Consider the following 19,732-nt stretch of genomic DNA (forward strand, 5'->3'; position numbering starts at 1 on the left):
ACAGTCTGCAGGTAGACAGGCAGTGTTTCAGCCTTGTCAGTATCCAAGAAAACAAATCATATTTGTACTTACTATTGCGTATGCATTAAGGCTCCCCACTTCACTCTATTCTCTCATTCTTTAACATTATTATTATTATTATTATTTTTGGTAGAGATGGGGTCTTGCTGTGTTGCCCAAGCCAGGCTCACACTCCTGGGCTCAAGGGATCCTCTTGTCTCAGCTTCTCAAGTAGCTGGGACTATAGCCATGCACCACCGCGACTGCCTATTATCTCTGTTTTATAAAATCTGAGACAGGGTCTGGCTCTGTTGCTTAGGCTGGAATCTGGAGTACAGTGGTGCAATCACAGCTCATGGCAGCCTTGACCTCCCCAGCTCAAGTGATCCTCCTATCTCAGCCTCCCAAATAGCTGGGACTACAGGCACAGGTCACTACATCCAGCTAAGTTTTAAATTTTTTGTGGAGATGGGGTTTCACTGTGTTACTCAGGCTGGTCTTGAACTCCTGGGCTCAAGTGATCCTCCTGCCTAGGTCTCCCAAAGGGCTGACATGACAGACATGAGCCACTGTGCCAGGCCTTACCTCATCCTTGATAGGAAGCTGCATCAGTCTGATTCCACAAAACTACAAGGCTCTAAAATCCAGGTTAAAGCCAGTAACCCAGTCCCTTCTACAGCATGGCATAGGGCAAGATCTATTAACAAGAAAAAGGCCCAGTCCTTGTCCTCAGGAGCTCGTGATCCAAGTCAAGATCACATAAAAACATTTGAGTCCCCTTTGAAATGAGTATTGTTTTCCTGAACAAATTTTCAACTTGCTGTAGTTTTTTCCTGATCACTTTCATCCAGTCTTTCCAAGATGGGATATGATTGTTTAGAAATGATTTCACCTGCGACAGCTGCTTCTCTTTTGCTCAGGCCTGTAGCACTGGCAGGATGGGCAAGTGTCGTGGACTTCGTACTGCTAGGAGGCTCTGTAGTCACCGATGAGATCAGAAGTGGCATGATACAGTACAAGAGAGCCCATCTGGGCACAGCCCTGAAGGCCAACCCTTTTGGAGGTGCTTCTCATGCAAAAGGAATTGTGCTGGAAAAAGTAGGAGTTGAAGCCAAAAAGCCAAATTCTGCCATTAGGAAGTGTGTCAGGGTCCAGTGGATTAAGGATGGCAAGAAAATCACAGCCTTTGTACTCAATGATGATTGCTTGAACTTTATTGAGGAAAATAATAAAGTTGTGGTTGCTGGATTTGGTCAAAAAGGTCATGCTGTTGGTTATATTTCTGGAGTCTGCTTTCAGGTTGTCAAAGTAGCCTATGTCTTTCTTTTGGCCTTATACAAAGGCAAGAAGGAAAGACCAAGATCATAAATTTTAACGGTGAAAACACTGTAGTAATAAATTATCATATGCCAAAAAAAGAAAAAAGAAATTATGCCAGCTAGGACAATGGTGCCATCAGTCAGCCTGTCCTCAAAGGAACTCTCTGGACATGGACCCAGCTGTCCATGTAGATGGGGTATCCCAAAGGGACCACTGCCCTGCCTACAGGGTTCCCCTCCCTGAGCTGGAGTCCAAGCTCATCCACTACCTTGCAACATTCCCTTAACCCTGCAACTCCAGCTCCAACAAATTGGCAGCTGGCCAGATATGAAGATGTTTCCTTTCCTGCCTTTCTGCTTCAGGGAGACAGGGAGGAGCTCCAATAGTTTACATGGGACTCAAACACTGTCTGTCACCTAGGGAAACAGTGCACGTGAGATGACATTGCAATTTTACATGTCTCCTCATGCATTCAGTAGAGCTTTATTTTAGGTTATAGGTCTGTGAGGCAACGTGTCTGTTCTTCAGTTTCCTTATACTGTACTCTGGTCCCCTTTGGATTTGACAGTCTCATTTCAATCTGCCATCTAGGCCAGATAGCTAGGTCTCAAGTAAGAAGGATTCTAAGGCAAAACAAAAAAGTTCTAATGTTTACAAGGAGCAAAGGGATGCTTATGTTTAAAGTCTATATTTGAGGCTGTTCACGAGTGTGAGGTCTGGGTCAAATGACTCCCCCGACCCAAATCCTTACTCCACAATAGACTCTACGTGGAGACAGAGAACTGAGAGTTGGTCCCAAATATAGCTACTCAGGTTGTGATTAAACAGATACCAATTCCAGTTAACTCGTGAACTCTTAGGAGTTCTCAGATAATACATATCTCATTTTTGTCTGCTTACATGAGTGCCCACGTAAGAACTGAAAATCTTTTTTTTTTTGGGACAGGGTCTCACTCTGTCACCCAGTCTGGAGTGTAGTGGTGCGATCTCGGCTCATTGTAACTTCTGCCTCCCATGTTTAAGTGATTCTCCAGCCTCAGGCTCCTGAGTAGCTGAGATTACAGGCGTGTGCCACTACACCCAGCTAATTTTTGTATTATTATTATTATTAATTTTAATTTTTATTTTTTGAGAAGGACTCTAGCTTTGTTGCCCAGGCTGGAGTGCAGTGGCACAATCTCGGCTCACTGCAACCTCTGCCTCCCAAGTTCAAACAATTCTCCTGAGTAGCTGGGATTACAGCCTCTTGAGTAGCTGGGATTATAGGTGCCCACTACCACACCCAGCTATCTTTTGTATTTTTAGTAGAGATGGGTTTTCACCATGTTGACCAGGCTGGTCTAGAACTCCTGACCTCAAGTGATCCATTCCCCTCAGCCTCCCAAAGTGCTGGGATTACAGGCCTGAGCCATTGCCCAGTCCCAGAACTAAAAATCTTAACCCCACACTTCTGAATAAGGTTCTCTGTACATCTAGGACATGGCAGGACCTCCAGCAGAAAAGGCAATTTTGGCCTTTTCCTAATCTATAGCCTTAATTATCAACTTGCAATTCATCCTGAAGGTAACCCAGAAATCAATTCATTGTTTGTTCTGACTTTATATTTCAGGACATTGAACTTGCTTTTGCTTCATTTTTTTCTGGCAGACCTGAAGATCATCCCACAAGGTAGAACAACTCATTTGACCTATTTGACTTGGCCCCAAGTATGCTTTGTACATAGATGAACTATTCTGAAGAATTCCAATAGAACTCCCTGGGGGGAAAACACCCATTTTAATTGGCATACACCAGAGTCACCGGAATCAGTTACTAAATTACAATTTCCTTACAGTTTGGAAGGGTTTGGGGATTGTTATTGTTTTCCTGGTAAATTACTGGATCACACTGGTGTCTTGGAATAAGGCAACACATTTTAAATTTAAGTTTCCATAAACTGTAGCTCAACTTCCCCAGTTCCTGGGGGATTTTCACTGGCCCAGACTCAGGAAGAATTTTCTTCTATGGGATCCAAGACTTCAGAGACCAAACATTTCCTGAAGACTTTCCTCTGCTTTCTGACCTCCACCTACCTCCTCCCAAAGACATAACAAAAAAACGATTTCTGATCAGCGCAGGCAGCCAAGAGTGCCCAGTGGGCCTAAGGTATTGGGTAAAGGGACAGGAATCCACAATTCTTTCTTGGTATTAAGGTACCATTGAGTTGCCTGATGGCTCGAGTATGTTAACCCCTTGCTTCATGGCTGGAATTTTAATTACCCCTCCTGGGGCTTTTCTGAAGAATTGATTTTGTAAGTGGCGTTTATTCATATTTCAGAAACCAACTCTATCATCAAATAGGAGTGACAGTCAATTACAAAAGAAAGTTCACCCAAAGCACCAATTTATCAGACTGTGCCACATCCAGAAGTTTTGAAACTAGATAATGCTGCTGTCTCTGCTGGTAGTTTGTTAAAACCTGAACTGGGTGCCTTGGTTAGTGGTTTGGGAACAGAATTTTGGAGCTTTATAGGAGATGTCCTGGTCTGTTGTAGAGCCACTCACCACCCCAGCCTCCAGGAACTGGGGAGCTAGTAGAGTGGGGTGCCTGCCACTTTGACTATCACTGGCCAATCCTGTCTTCTGCATCCCTCCAAGGCTCCATGGGGACATCTAAGGTGAGGTTCCTCCATTTTGCAAAGTTGAAAATATCTCTGCTCATAATTTCAAAAGTCTTGTCTGAACTAGACTTTCCCTGCTCCCTCGGGGTAGGAATTTTGTCTCCTCTTCATCCTGGCATCTTTACCTCCTCCCCACCCCGGGGCCTGGTCCCCAGCCAGTGGACGCTCTGTTAATATGAACTGGCACCGGTGGGTTGCTCTGGGCACTGGCAAGACAGCTCTTGGCGCTTGTCATCAATTAGCCCAATTCTCACCACTTTTTTTCTCCATCCCCGTCATCAGTGGGTGCATCCCGCAGATCATGACCCCAAGTTCTAGATATAAGATTCCTGCCATGTCTCCTTTCCCCCAGAAGACCCCTCTGCGAACGCCCACCCCGACAGGCCCCTAAAGCTGCCTGTATTCTGAGCCTGCGGCTCCCTACCCCTGGAGTCCGATGCCCTCCTGGGCTCAGGCACCGACAGAGAGGAGCCAGGTGGCAGCAGGCAGGGCGCGCCGCCAGAATGCCCAGCTCCCGGGGCTGCCCGCAGGGTGGGGCCGCCCTCGCCGCCGCTCCCTCTCCGCGCCTTCCCCATCCCCAAAGAGGACACCCCTCCTTCCGCCCGGCCCGCTCCCCACCCTCGCCGCGGCACCGCCTCCCCAGCCGCCCGCCCGCCCCCCCGCCCTTGCCCAGCGACTCCCAGGCAGCCAGCGAGCGAGGGGAGCGCTCTGGGATGGGACTTGGAGCAGGCGGCGGCGGCGGCGGAGATACAGGCAGAGGCTGGGGCTCCGTCCTCGCCTCCCACGAGCGATTCCCGAGGAGAGCAGCGGCCCTCGGCTAGGCGAAGAGGCCGACGAGAAAGAGCCGGGTGACTGCGTTCCTGCCTCGCTTCCCAGGCGCCGGCGGCTGCAGGTGAGCGCAGCGCGCTTTCCCCCGGCTCTGCGCGGCCGGGCGGCCCCGAGGTGCAGGCGGACCGACCCACCGACAGACATACCGAGCTCGGGCTGCCCGACGCGCAGGCGCCCTCCCCAGGCCCGTACTGCGGCCCCCAGCGTCCCGGGGCCCCGGCACCTTCGACCCCTGCGAGGACAGCGGGAGAGGGAGGGAGGCGCTGCCGGACCCCTCGGCGGGAGAAGTCCTGCCACCCCGGCCGGGAGAGCTGGGCGCGCTCCCTGCGCAGGGCAAGACGCGCCGCAGCCGCCCCGGAATGCCCCGTGGGGGCGCTGTGGCCCGCAGCGGGGACGCCCAGACCACGGCCACCGCGACCCGGGGAAAGGGAGACCTGTTGAGTGGGTATGCGGGGTAATTCCTATTCCACGGACAGCCGATGGCTCCCTCTTCTCTCTTTGGAACCTAGTATTTTCTTTCTTTTTTTTTTTTTTTTGAGACGGAGTCTAGCTCTGTCGCCCCGGCTGGAGTGCTGTGGCCGGATCTCAGCTCACTGCAAGCTCCGCCTCCCGGGTTTCTGCCATTCTCCTGCCTCAGCCTCCCAAGTAGCTGGGACTACAGGCACCCGCCACCTCGCCCGGCTAGTTTTTTGTATTTTTTAGTAGAGACGGGGTTTCACCATGTTAGCCAGGATGGTTCTCGGTCTCCTGATCTTGTGATCCGCCCATCTCGGCCTCCCAAAGTGCTGGGATTACAGGCTTGAGCCACCGCGCCCGGCCGGAACCTAGTATTTTCATGCCCGTGTCATCTGGATTTTGTTCTTGGGTTCTCTATGGCAGCTAAACCTCCAGCTTCCCTATATTATGGAAGAGGGAGAGAAAGGGGAAGGCATTTTGTGGTAGTTGCTAGAAACCCCAGAACAGTTTGGAGCCGTTTGGGGAGAGGACAGAGAAATGGGGACTGTCTCTGGTAGGGTGTCCAGGACTGGGGACACAGGAAGGTGCTCTCCTCAGGGACACTCGCGCCCACCCGAACAAACCCAATTGACCAAGTTTCAATTAGTCATAAATCAGGAAGCCACAATGCATCTGCACCAAGCACACTTACAATCGGCCTTTAAGGAATAGTCGAGAGAAGAGACTGGGGTCAGTCTGCTTAGGTTTCAACCCCAGCTGTGAAGTTGGGTACCCAACTTGAAGGTACCCAACTACTGTAAGCCTCAGTTTCCTCATCTGTCTGATGAGGATGGTAATACCCACAGAGCTGTGAGGATTAAGTGAGATTATGGCTACCGGGCGCGATGGCTGACGCCTGTCATCCCAGCACTTTGGGAAGCCGGGGCGGGCGGATCACCTGAGGTCGGGAGTTGGAGAACAGCCTGACCAACATGGAGAAACCCCGTCTCTACTAAAAATGCAAAATGAGCCAGACGTCGTGGCGCATGCCTGCAGTCCCAGCTACTCGGGAGGTTGAGGTGGGACAATCGCTTGAACCCAGGAGGCAGAGGTTGCGGTGAGCCGAGATCGTGCCATTGCACTCCAGCCTGGGCTACAAGAACTAAACTCCATCTCAAAAAAAAAAAAAAAAAAAAAAAGAAATATGGCAAGTAAAGTCCTTAGGACATTTCCAGGAGCATCCTAAGATTAGGTGAGCTCAATGGCTTGTCTTTCCAGAAATAGCAAGGATCTGCTATGAGCAGTGAATGCACCTCTTCCCAAGTTCAGAAAGAGAGGCTCTCCATGGATACGTGAGGGTAGCAGATAAGCCATGTGTATTCAGCTGGTATTGCCATGCAGGAGTCCACACCAGGGCAGTTCTCCCTGCTTGCTTCCAAAGGGACCACCTCATAAAACCATTTCAAAATACCAAGATGGGTTTATGGCCTGGAATGTTTCCTCTCAGTCCCTGAAACTGGGCGCTTAGAATCCTCTGTGCAGAACGAGATGCTTGTGGCTCTTCACCTTGCATTTTCCTATCTGTCCACACTTTTTACTTTTATTTCCGCCAATAGAATTCAATCTCAGGCCCCCAAGTTACCAGGACACTGTCTTCTATAAATTGGGGTTCTGGGGTTCCCTGTTCCCAGAGTGCAGACCCAGGCAACCCAGGGCCACCAAGGCCTGAACTTGCTTGTCGGAGGTGTCAGAGCAGAGTCCGAATCTGAAACACCCTCAAGCAGCTGTCATGCCCTAAGCTCTTATCAGCGAGTGCCATATGTCTTTGTTTAGCAAAAGGTAGTTAAAAGTGTGGCCTGAGATTTAAAGAAAAGGAGAGATGTTTGCTCTTTGAAATAAGAGAGCCATTGGAGGTTCTGGAAAAAAAAACTACAGTTTATCTAGAAACAGCTCTGACTGGCACCTACGAGAAGGCAAGGCATGAGGTGGGGAGTGGAAAAGGGGGAGTGACAGGCTTAGGCCTCAGGAAAAGCAGGTCGAAGAGGGTGTGATGGGTGTAACACTGGCCTGAGCAAGGTGTTGGGTGTGAGGCTGGACAAGCAGTGGGAGAGGTGAGTGGGGGAGGTTTAAGACCAGTCAAGTTGACAGAGTGCCTCTAATGCTGTCCCTGGCACTCACTGCCCTCTGGTCTGTAGCACATGCAGGAGCATCCCTTCTAGGGATTCCCTGTCTTCTAGGGAAGCTATGGAGGACTCCCCTGTTTAAAGCATATGGGAAGAGAACTCAGGAGGGCCAGGGAAAGAGGGAGGCTGAGCATACACCAAGGGGAGAATGGGGAATGCCATTGCTATTGCTAGTGAATTGTGCCAGGGAGGTCCTTCCAAGGGACCACTTGCCACTTGAGGCTTCAGCCCATGAGGTCACCCTTGAACCTTGCCATGTGGCTCGGCAGACAGCCACCACTGCCTGAAGGGAGCTCAGATGGAATGGCAGGCCTGGGCTGAATTCCAGAGGCCTGGGCTATTGTCAGTAATTGGTGGTAGTGACTACAACAGTGGCTTTGACATGGGTGAGATAGAGTTGGGGTACAACCCAGAGGACACTGCTCTTGGCACCCGAAGGACGTGGGTTCCAGTTCCAGTCCCTCATACCTGCAAAGATTTTGGAAAGTTACTTAGACTGTCTGTGCCTGACATCTGTTTCTTCATCTGTAAATGAAGAATAGATTTTTTTGGGAGAATTAAATTAGTTAACATGTGTTCAATGCCTAGCTCAGAATAAATGATCGATATTTGTTAGCTATACTTACTATTATTGTCTGAGCCTCGGTTATGTCATCTGTCAAATGGGCATTATACTACGTCATAGGGTTGTTGTAAGGGTTAAATGAACTAATTAGTGTGAATTTATCCAACAGTGTGTGAAGGGTGTAAAGTACTCAAAGTGAGTCCATTGAAATGGAAAATTTCACAAAATACCTGCATGTAAAAATCAGTGGCTGAGCAAGTGGATCAGCTAACATTTTTGGAAAGTTATTCTAAAAGTACTGTCAGAGAAACCTTTATCTACTTATGGAAAGTGGGGCTCACTGCCCATGGGGATACCCTGTAGTTATTTTATGTTGTTGTATTAGTTGCCTATTGCTGCTATAACAAATTTGACAAACATAGTGGCTTAAAACAACCCAACGTTGTTATCTTGCAGTTCTGAAGTTCAGAACTCTGAAATGGGTTTCATAGAGCTAAAATCAAGGTGTCAGCAGGGCTCTGTGGTTCCTTTTGTAGGCTCTTGGGAACATGTCTTTCATTTTCTGACCTCTAAAAGCTGACTGCATTTCTTGGCTCCTGGGTTCCTTCTTCTATCCTCAGAGCCAGTAACAGCATCTTCCAACCCTCCTCTCCATCCTGACTCTCCTGTCTCCGTCTTACAAAACCACACCTAGAAAATCTGAGCTAATCAAGACAGAGTCTCGCCCTGTTGCCCGGGCTAGAGTGCAGTGGTGTGATCTTGGCTCACTGCAGCCTCCGCCTCCCAGGTTCAAGTGTTCTCCTGCATCAGCCTCCCAAATAGATGGGATTACAGCCATGAGCTACCATGCCTGGCTAATTTTTTTGTATTTTTAGTAGAGACAGGGTTTCACCATGTTGGCAAGTCTGGTTTTGAACTCCTAACCTTAGGTGATCTGCCCACTTTGGCCTCCCAAAGTCCTGGGATTACAAGCGTGAGCCACCACACCCAGCCCAAAGTCCCTTTTGCCATGTAAGGCAACAGTCACAGATTCTGGGGATTAGGCCATAGACATCTTTGACATATTATTCTGTCTGCCAGAGATATTAGAGTATTAGATTGGGCATGATGGTAAGAAAAACTATTTGGAAAAAAGAAAGAAATATTAGAGTATTAGAGAAAATGATCTAAATCAAAGAGTTTTAGCTTACTGCTGTTTAGGGTTTCTCCCTGTACCCTCCCAGTTAGGTGAGTTTGTTTTCACATCTCTTTTTTTTTTCTTTCTTTTTTTTCCCAAGACAGAGTTTCTCTGTGTTGCTCAGACTGGAGAGCAGTGGCACAATCTCTGCTCACTGCAACCTCTGCCTCCCAGGTTCAAGCGATCCTCCTACCTCAGCCTCCCAAGTTGCAACACCATGTCTGGCTAATTTTTGTATGTTTAGTAGAGGCAGGGTTTCACCACATTGGCCAGACTGGTCTCAAACTCCTGACCTCATGATCCACCTGACGCAGCCTCCCAAAGTGCTGAGATTGCAGGTATGAGCCATCACGCCCGGCTGTTTTCACATGTCTTAAAGACCAAAAGCTCAAGACCAGAGGGGTCAAAGCTGTGGATCAAATCTCCATTTGTCAGCCCAGGGCTTCTTGAAACTCAGTTCAGAAGTGGCTCCTTCCTGTCCTTTTTGGGCTTTCTCCCTCCCCTTGAGTAACCCTCACATTTGTTTCTTTTGTAGATTTTTTTTTTAAACTTTTTTAAATAGACACAGGGTCTCGCCATGTTGTCCAGGCTGGTCTTGAACTCCTGAGCTCAAGTGATCCTCTTGCCTCAGTCTCTCAAAGTGCTGAGATTACAGGCGTAAGCCACCACACCTGGCCAGTAACCCTCAACTTTAGCCCTTAGAATAGTCTCTGTTTCTCCATCAACAGCATTTGCCGACTTTTCTAGCTGCTTCTCCTCCTCCATTTCTAGTGAAATAGAAAAAATGCCCCCACGTCCAGAGCAAGATCTCTGTGAAGCAAATCACTCTAGTGACGTTTGACCTCCCTGAAATTCCCAGATGGTGTCTGTACTAGTTTCATATTGCTGCTGTAACAAGTTAGCACAAACTTAGTGACCTAAAACACAGATTTATTATCTTACAGTTCTGGAGGCCACAATTCTATAATGGTTCTCATGGGGCTAGAAATCCAGGTTTCAGCAGGGAGAATTTGTTCCCCTGCCTTTTCCAACTTCCAGAGGCTGCACACATTGCTTAGTTTGCTTCCATCTTCAGAGCCAGCAATGTCAGGCTGCATGCTTCTCTCGCTGCCACCCCTCAGATCTCTCTTCTGCCTTCTTCTTCTTATCCTTTGTTTTTTTTTTTTGAGACAAGGTTTTGCTCTGTCGCCCAGGCTGTCGTGCAGTGGTGCAGTCACGGCTCAATGAAGCCTCAGTCTCCTGGGTTTCAGTGACCCTCTCACTTAGGCTCCCAAGTAGTTGGGACTACAAGGATGTGCCACCATGTCTGGCTAGATTTTTTTTTTTAATTTTCATTTTTTGTAGAGACAGGGTCTCTCTATCTTGCCCAGGCTGATCTTCAACTCCTGGGCTCAAGCAATCCTCCTGCCTTGATTTCCCAAAGTGCTGGGATTATAGGTGTGAGCCATCATGCTCTGACCTCTTCTACTTTTTTTTTTGAAACAGAGTCTTGCTCTGTTGCCCAGGCTGGAGTGCAGTGGTGTGATCTCGGCTCACTGCAACCTCTGCCTCCTGGGTTCAAGCGATTCTCCTGCCTCAGCCTCCTGAGCAGCTGGGATTACAGGTGCGAGCCACCCTGCCTGGCTAATTTTTGTATTTTTAGAAGAGATGGGGTTTCACCATGTTAATCAGGCTGGTCTCAAACTTTTGACCTTGTGATCTGCCCACCTCAGCCTCCCAACGTGCTGGGATTACAGGCGTGAGCCACCGCGCCCGGCCCCTCCTCTACTTTTGAGGACACTTGTGATTACATTGGCCCACCTAGATAATCCAGGATCATCTCCTCTTTTTTAAGGTCATCTGATTAGCAACTTCAATTCCCTTTGCCATCTAACATCACATATTCGCAGCTTCTGGGAATTATGATGTAGACGTCTTTGGAGGGCAATTATTCTGCCTACCACAGGACCTGAGAAGGAGTTCCAAATAGTGACTGCCTGGGCTGCCTCATTCTTAATAACCACCCCCTTCCAGAATGTGCACAATGGCCCACTCAAGAGAGAACACCTGTTAAACTCTTCAAAATTTCTGCTACAGCTCTCAGGTCTCTCAGTTCCTGTGTTGGTGGAAGGACCTGAGGGCAATAGAGCCTGGAACTGCACACTTTATTTGTTAAGTTAGTTTTTTTCTTTTAAATCAGAGGAACATATAAAAAGGTGCACAAATCATAAGTGAAATCTCAGTGGAGTTTTACAAGTGAGCCCTCTCCACTGCCATGTAACTGCCCCCAAGATCTGCAGCCATAGCCCCCTTCGAACCCCAAATAAATTATCATCTTCCCCTAAGGCAACTACTATTTTACCTTCTATCACCATAGGTAAATTTATCTTGCTTTATCTTTTATTTTGCTCTCTGGACCTGTGTAGAGTATTTGCCTGTTTTTTAAGCAAACTTTTCTTTTTTTCTTTTGAGACATGGTCTGACTGTTGCCCAGGCTGGAGTGCAGTGGCATGATCCTAGTTCACTGAAACCTCTGCCTCTTGGCTCTAGCCAACCTCCCACCTCAGCCTCCCGAGTAGCTGAGACTACAGGCATGTGCCACCACGCTTGCTAATTATTGTATTTTTTTTTTTTTTTTTTGAGACAGAGTTTCGCTCTTGTTGCCCAGGCTGGAGTACAATGGCGCAATCTCGGCTCACTGCAACCTCTGCCTCCCAGGTTCAAGTGATTCTCCTGCCTCAGCCTCCCGAGTAGCTGGGACTATAAGTGTGTACCACCATGCTCAGCTAATTAAAAAAAAATTTTTTTTTCTGGGCCAGGCACGGTGGCTGATGCCTGTAATCCCAGCACTTTGGGAGGCTGAGGCAGGCAGATCATCTGAGGTCGGGAGTTCGAGACCAGCCTGACCAACATGGAGAAACCCCATTCCCTACTAAAAATACAATATTAGCCGGGTGTGGTGGTGCATGCCTGTAATCCCAGCTACTCTGGAGGCTGAGGCAGGAGAATCCCTTGAACCCGGAAGGTGGAGGTTACGGAGAGCTGAGATTGCACCATTGCATTCCAGCCTGAGCAATAAGAGCGAAACTGAGTTTCAAAAAAAAAAATTTTTTTTTTTATAGAGACGAAGTCTCACTTTATTGCCTAGACTGGTCTCAAATTCCTGCGCTCAAGTGATCCTCCCACCTCAGCCTCCCAAAGTGCTGGGATTATAGGCATGAGCTTCTGCTCCTGGCCTATACTTCATTTTGAAGGGGAGTGATTACCTACCCATATCTCAATTGTCATAAATGCAATTCAACCTGCAGAAATTCAGGAAGGGAAGATTGTATTTAGCACTGGTGCCAAATGCGTTCATTAGGAGAGACTTAAAAACGGTCTACTGGTTAGGATTAAGTTCAGCTGCAAGTTACAGAAAAAATGAAATGACAGTGGGTTGAAGAAAGAAGTTTATTTCTGTGTTGTGTTCAAGACGTCTGGAGACAGTGAGTAGTGTCCAAACTGTGTGTGGGGTAAGGCCCCATGACCTGTGCCTGGTTGCTTTTAGCATGCATAGCTTCCATTTCCATACAGTCTCACCCCGGATTTCGGGATGACTGCTGAGTACTAAACCAAAAAAAAAACCAAAAAGAACAAAAAAAAAACTGATGTTAGAGAGACAGGTAAGGCATTTGAAAACGTTGTTTTATGGAAAAAAAAAAGTTTTATGGAACATTTATAAAATGAAAAAGCAGTTTTTCTAAATTAACATGTTATTTTATAACTTAAAATGTTTTAAATATGTTTTTTGACTAAATTGATACATTATTATAAGTAGATACTTGATATTTCATCTGTATCCTTCAAAATATTCAAGTTGACCAAGAAATTGTATGTGGGGTCTTCCAATCAGGAAAAATAGGAGCCAGGCACAGTGCCTCACACCTGTAATCCTACCACTTGGGAGGCCAAAGCTGGAGGATCATTGAGCCCAGGAGCTCGCCACCAGCTGGACAACATGGCAAAACCCTGTCTCTACAAAAGATACAAAAATGTGGTGGTACTGGTGTAGTCTCAGTTACTAGGGAGGCTGAGGCAGGAGGGTCGCTTGAGCCTGGGAGTTCAAGGCTATAATGAGCCATTATTGTGCAACTGCACTCCAACCTGGGCATGCAAGACTCTGTCTCAAAAAAAAAAAAAACAAAAGAAGTCCGGGCATGGTGGCTCACGCCTGTAATCCCAAAACTTTGGGAGAGCAAGGCGGGTGGATCACTTGAGGTCAGGAGTTCAAGACCAACCTGGCCAACATGGTGAAACCCCATCTTTACTAAAAATACAAAAAATTAGCTGGGTGTGGTGGTGGTTGCCTGTAATTCCAGCTACTCAGGAAGTTGAGGCAGGAGAATCACTTGAATCCAGGAGATGGAGGTTGCAGTGAGCTGAGATCACGCCACTGCACTCTAGCCTGGGCAACAAGAACAAAACTCCATTTCAAAAAAAAAAAAGAAGAAGAAGAAGGAAGACATTATCCTCCTATTACAGTCCCCTACATTCAGGCAAACATAGTATGTAGAGGAAGACATGGGCTTGACTTCGGTACTTTTTGGATGCAGAACCAGGGCCATTTTGCTCAACTAGTATTTTGTTAATTAATGAAAGATCAATACATGTGTTTGTTCAAATTAATAATTTTTTAAAAATTTATTCACACAATTTGGTACCTAGCACAAGGAGCAAACAGAGGTGACAAGGTGTGTGCTGCAGCAGACAATAAACCCATTGTCAGGGGTCTATGAAGCAATCAGTTCTCATTAGAAAAACGAGAGAATATTTTACAGCATGAGTGACATGTGAGCTGAGGCTTGAGGACTGAATGCAATTTCAATGAATGTAGAATGTAGACATTTCAGGGCAAGGGACGCCATGGACGGAGGTGCCCCACCATGACAAGAGTCTGAGTTCTTCAAGCCCTAATGGGGAGGCTGAGGTGGATGAGGGGGGCCGTCATGGTCCGAGAGGTGGGCAGTGGTCAGTCAAGGAGGGCCTTGAATGTTAACATTGCACAGTGAGGCCACAGGCCAATTCAAAACAACAAGGGAAGGGCCAGTAGGTGAGGGACCCAAGGCATGGAGGGCAGTTCTGAGGCTCCTGGGAGTCTGACTGAGAAAGGGTGAGGGTAGAACGTTCGCTGCAGCAGTGGGAACCATCAGGAGGGCTGGACAGGGGAGCCGTACAGAGCTGGGAACACCAGAATTTATCCATTCACAAATCTGTTGAGGATGCAGAGGACACGTGGAGGCTGGCTCCAAGTTTCTGGTCTGGATGGCTGGGCGGATGTGGTTAGCAAGACCATGAAAGGATTTGAGGAAAAGATGACTTTGTGTCTGGACAGGCTGAATTGGCAAGCAGGCCTGCACCACTGGGTGGAAGTTACAGACAGCATCAGGTCAACATTGTGGAGAACCGAGGTCTGACATTTAGAGCTGCCTGAAGATCGTGGATGGCCTTGAGTCCTAACCGGATGTCTTCCCATTTGCCAGGGATTCCAGGATTAGGCGGAAGACAGGAAGGTACACCTGAGATTCACGCAACTCCAGTATTGTATGATTCTCTGTGAACGCATAGAACAGTTGGTGTGCATACCTGGTATGCTGACAGAGAGATCTTGGGCAAAACTATTGAGCCTGATGTCTAAGAATTTATTATTAGAAAAATCTTTCTTTCTTTTTTTTTTTGAGACCGAGTCTCGCATGGTCACCCAGGCTGGAGTGCAGTGGCGCCATCTCAGCTCACTGCAACCTCCACCTCCTGCATTCAAACGATTCTCCTGTCTCAGCCTCCCAAGTAGCTGGAATTATAGGTGTGCACCATCATGCCCGGGTGATTTTTATATTTTTAGTAGAGATGGTGGAACAGGAATTAAAAGAAATTAAAGAATGTGTAAGCAGAAACTCAGTTGTATATAAGAAAACTCAATTCCCCCTGAGAAAGAGAAAAAGCCGGAGTCCTTTAAAAATTAACTGCCTGCCCGGGCGCGGTGGCTCAAGCCTGTAATCCCAGCACTTTGGGAGGCCGAGATGGGCGGATCACGAGGTCAGGAGATCGAGACCATCCTGGCAAACACGGTGAAACCTCGTCTCTACTAAAAAATACAAAAAACTAGCCGGGCGAGGTGGCGGGCGGCTGTAGTCCCAGCTACTTGGGAGGCTGAGGCAGGAGAATGGCGTGAACCCGGGAAGCAGAGCTTGCATTGAGCTGAGATCCAGCCACTGCACTCCAGCCTGGGCGACAGAGCGAGACTCCGTCTCAAAAAAAAAAAAAAAAAAAATTAACTGCCTGTTTTTCTGTGGCGAGTGAGCCTTATCTCTCCTCCTTTCCCAGGCATGGTGAAGACCCTGTTTCTCTAGCTGTGCAACTGCAAGGTCACTAGACAGATAAACTCAAATCGTAAAACATGTTTTTCCTTGGAAAGTAAGAAATGATGTAATGCATGTCTCTCAATCAATTGAACAATTGTCTTTGTTTCTTGCTTCTGTGATATGCTTCCCCCTGAACAGATCTCTCCCCACCCGACAAAATGCTTAAAAGGTAACTTAACTCTTTGTTCAGGGCTCAGTCCTTTGGATGTTAATCTGACTGGGCCAGTGCACTTAAATAATAAATATCCTCCTCAACCCCAGAGACCCCATCGGTCTCTCTGATTCCTTAAAAAATCCCGCTACAATGGGATTTCACCACGTTGTCCAGGCTGGTCTCAAACTCCTGGCCTCAAGTGATCCATCCTCCTTGGCCTCCCAAAGTGCTGGGATTATAGGCGTGAACCACCACACCCGGCCTGAAAATCTTATTCTTAACAAGTAGACTGACTGCCTGAGAGGGGCCAGGGTACAACCTTGTCTCTGCCAGATAACGAGCTCTGAGGCCTTGGAGAGGTTTTTCTACCTGTAAATCTTAGTGTTCCATCCATCAAATTTGGAGCTTATAGCTCATCCGCCTCACAGAATGACTGTGGAGATCAAATGAGATGATACTGTGCAAAATGCCCAGTTCACTGGCCAGCCCATCCAGACACTTAATAAATATTAGTGTCCTGTCCCCTTTCTCTTTTTGTCTGGAGGTGGGGTTGCCACTGGAGAGGGGATCTTGCCACCTTCTTCAGGATAGCAGGATCTTGCCAATGGTCTGGTTTAGATGAAGAAAGTTGGCTCCCAGGCCATGCCTCTTATTTTATGGATGACTGGTTAAAGCCCAGAGAGTTGTTACCTAGGTGAGGTCACGCAGGTGTGTAGAACCAGGCCTCAGGACCAGTCTCAAGGACCACAGCATACAGTTCTGGCTCTGGAGGGAATTCTACTCGCCTGTCAATTTACTTGCAACATTGATGCTTAGAAGAACCCGTAGCTAAGACAGAATAATCTCCTTCTCTCTCTCTTACCCCACCCCCTTGGTAAAGTTAAATGAAAAGACTCATTGTCCCATGGAGAAGAGAAAAATTGCTAAAACAAAAGTCAAAGCCGTTGTATTATTTTAAAATATTCTTTCCATGTTCCCAAATGCTTCATGGAATCTGTTCAGATTGAATTAACCTCTATTTCTCAGCACAGCAATTCTCAGATGCCCATATATGAAAGGAACTGTTCTCAGACACCATTCCATTTTCCAGTTAGAAATGGGTCCTGATCTTCAAATGCTGACAGCTCTAAATGCCAAACTGAGAAACAACCATTGAGATGGATACATGCACTGACTTATTTTTTTGTTGTTGTTTCACTGCCATTGCAGTTTTTTTTTTTTTTTTTTTGAGGCGGAGTCTCGCTCTGTCGCCCAGGCTGGAATGCAGTGGCCCGATCTCAGCTCACTGCAAGCTCCGCCTCCCGGATTTACGCCATTCTCCTGCCTCAGCCTCCCGAGTAGCTGGGACTACAGGCACCCGCCACCTCGCCCGGCTAGTTTTTGTATTTTTAGTAGAGACGAGGTTTCACTGTGTTAGCCAGGATGGTCTCGATCTCCTGACCTCATGATCCGCCCGTCTTGGCCTCCCAAAATGCTGGGATTACAGGCTTGAGCCACCGCGCCCGGCCGCATTGCAGTTTTTAGGAAAAAAATCTATCTTGTCTGGTATTGATATTGCCACACTGATTTTATTTTGGCATCTATATAGTATCCTTTTCCCATCCTTTATTACTTTTTTTTTTTTTTTGAGACAGAGTCTCACTCTGTTGTCCAGGCTGGAGTGCAATGGTGTGATCTTGGGCTCACTGCAAACTCCGTTTCCCAGGTTCAAGCAATTCTCCTGCCTCAGCCTCCCGTGTAGCTGGGATAACAGTCATGTGCCACCATGCCTGGCTAATTTTTTTTGTATTTTTAGTAGAGACCGGGTTTCACAATGTTGGCCAGGCTGGTCTCAAACTTCTGACCTCAGGTGATCTGCCCGCCTCGGCTTCCCAAAGTGCTGGGATTACAGGTGTGAGCCACCATGCCCAACCCTTATTATTTATCTTTTTTACAAGCCCACAGCAAACATCATAATCCTTTTTTAAATTTATTATGTTTAATTTACTTTATTTAAAAATATTTTATATTAAAAATATTTCTACTTAAAGGAACTTTAGAAGATTTCATGTTAGTTTTCAAGTCACTGTAAGATTTTCTTTCTATTTTTCTTTTTTTTTTGAGGCAGGATCTTGCCCTGTCACCCAGGCTGGAGTGCAGTGGCAGCGATCATGGCTCACTGCAGCTTTGACCTGCTGGGCTCATGCGATTCTCCCACCTCAGCCCCGCCCCTGAGTAGCTGTTCTAAGTTTTCTTCCTTTGTGCCACCATGCTTGGCTAATTTTTGTATGTTTTGTAGCAATGGGATTTCGCCATGTTGCCCAGGCTGGTCTCTAACTCCTGGGCTCAAGTGATCTGCTCACCTTGACCTACCAAAGTTCTGGGATCCAAGTATGCACCACGGTGCCGAGCCAAGGTTCCAGTTTCTTCACATCCTCACCAACACTTGGCTATGTCAGTCTTTTAAAAATTGTTTTTTAATTTTTTCATATTCCCAGGTCATATTATACTCTTTTCAATTCCAGCTCATATTATACTCTTTTCAATTTTATCTATTCTAGCAGATTTGTTGTGGCATCTTATTGTGCTTTTAATTTGTATTTTTCTAACGACTAAAGATGTTGAACATGTTTTCATATGTTTGTTTTTCATCCATGTATCTTCTTTGGTGATGTGACTATTCAAATATTTTGCACATTCTGAAGTGGGTTGTTTATCCTCTTCTAATTGAGTGATAAGAGTTTATATAGTCCCAGCCAGGCGCTGTGGCTCACGCCTGTAATCCTAGCACTCTGGGAGGCCAAGGTGGGCGGATCACCTGACATCAGGAGTTCGAGACTGGCCTGGCCAACATAGTGAAGCCCCATCTCTACTAAAAATACAAAAATTAGCCAGGTGTGGTGGGACATACCTGTAGTCCCAGCTACTCAGGAGGCTGAGGCAGGAGAATCACTTGAACCCAGGAGGCAGAGGTTGCAGTGAGCCAAGATCGCGCCATTGCACTCCAGCCTGGGTGACAGAGTAAGACTCTGTCTCAGAAAAAAAAGAGTTTATATAGTCTGGATAGAAATAATCAATCAGATACATATTTTACAAATATTTTCTACTAGTCTGTGACTTGTCATGCCATTGCATTTTGTTTGTTTGTTTTGAGACAGAGTCTCATTTTGTTGCCCAGGCTGGAATACAGTGGTGTAATTATGGCTTACTGTACCCTCGACCTCTCGGGCTCAAGCAATCCTCCAGTCTCAGCCTCCCAAGTAGCTGGGACTGCAGGTGTGTGCCACCCTCCCCAGCTAATTTTTTTTTTTTTTTTTTTTGAGACGGGGTCTCACTCTGTCCCCAGGCTGGAGTGCAGTGGCACAGTCTTGGCTCACTGCAAGCTCCGCCTCCTGGGTTCACACCATTCTCCTGCCTCAGCCTCCCGAGTAGCTGGGACTACAGGTGCCCGCCACCACTCCCGGCTAATTTTTTTGTATTTTTAGTAGAGACGGGGTTTCACCGTGTTAGCCAGGATGGTCACCATCTCCTGACCTCGCACCTCGGCTTCCCACAGTGCTGGGATTGAACCAACATGAGACACCACGCCCAGCCTAATTTTTGTATTTTTTGTAGAGACAAGGTTTTGCCATGTTGCCTTGCCTTAGCTTCCCAAAGTGCTGGGATTACAGGAGTGAGCCACTGCACCTGGCCTTTTGCCATTGCATTTTGATAAAAATAAAGTTTTAAATATTTTTAGATACTAATGTGTATTTAACAGTTATGGATTTGTATGTCATTATTAGGATAATATACATAAGTAAGCATAAAATCTGTCTAATATACATTAAGTGGCTTAATATGTCAAAATTAGAAGTGAATTAGAAGTGTATACTTTCTTTTTCTTTTCTTTTCTTTTCTTTTTTTTTTTTTTGAGATGGAGTTTTGCTTTTGCTCTTATTGCCCAGGCTGGAGTGCAATGGCATGATATTGGCTCATTGCAGCCTTCACCTTCTGGGTTTAATCAATTCTTCTGCCTCAGCCTCCCACGTAGCTGGGATTACAGGCATGCACC

At 47.0% G+C, this 19,732-nt stretch overlaps 2 protein-coding genes across 3 annotated transcripts in view; both read left to right on the plus strand.

Moving 5' to 3' along the window:
- The first annotated feature begins 938 nt into the window (after nt 1-938).
- Nucleotides 939-1,425, plus strand: LOC117079571 (40S ribosomal protein S23-like). Its single transcript, XM_033203597.1, is given in 2 exon segments — nt 939-1,009; nt 1,011-1,425. Coding segments are annotated over 2 exon segments (429 nt in total). The 3' UTR covers nt 1,369-1,425.
- Nucleotides 1,426-4,415: 2,990 nt separating this feature from the next.
- The window catches only part of MATN2 (matrilin 2), a 171,481-nt gene continuing 156,164 nt past the window's right edge, over nt 4,416-19,732 (plus strand). Inside the window, exon 1 of one of the 2 annotated variants that reach the window (XM_033203596.1) lies at nt 4,416-4,872. The gene's annotated coding sequence lies outside the window, so the exon portion shown is untranslated. The remainder of the gene's footprint in view (nt 4,873-19,732) is intronic. The other variant, XM_033203595.1, reaches the window with a different exon arrangement.

The sequence above is a fragment of the Trachypithecus francoisi genome, unplaced genomic scaffold (genome assembly GCF_009764315.1).
Source record: "Trachypithecus francoisi isolate TF-2019V2 unplaced genomic scaffold, Tfra_2.0 Lachesis_group7, whole genome shotgun sequence".
NCBI classification, from domain to species: Eukaryota; Metazoa; Chordata; class Mammalia; order Primates; family Cercopithecidae; genus Trachypithecus; species Trachypithecus francoisi.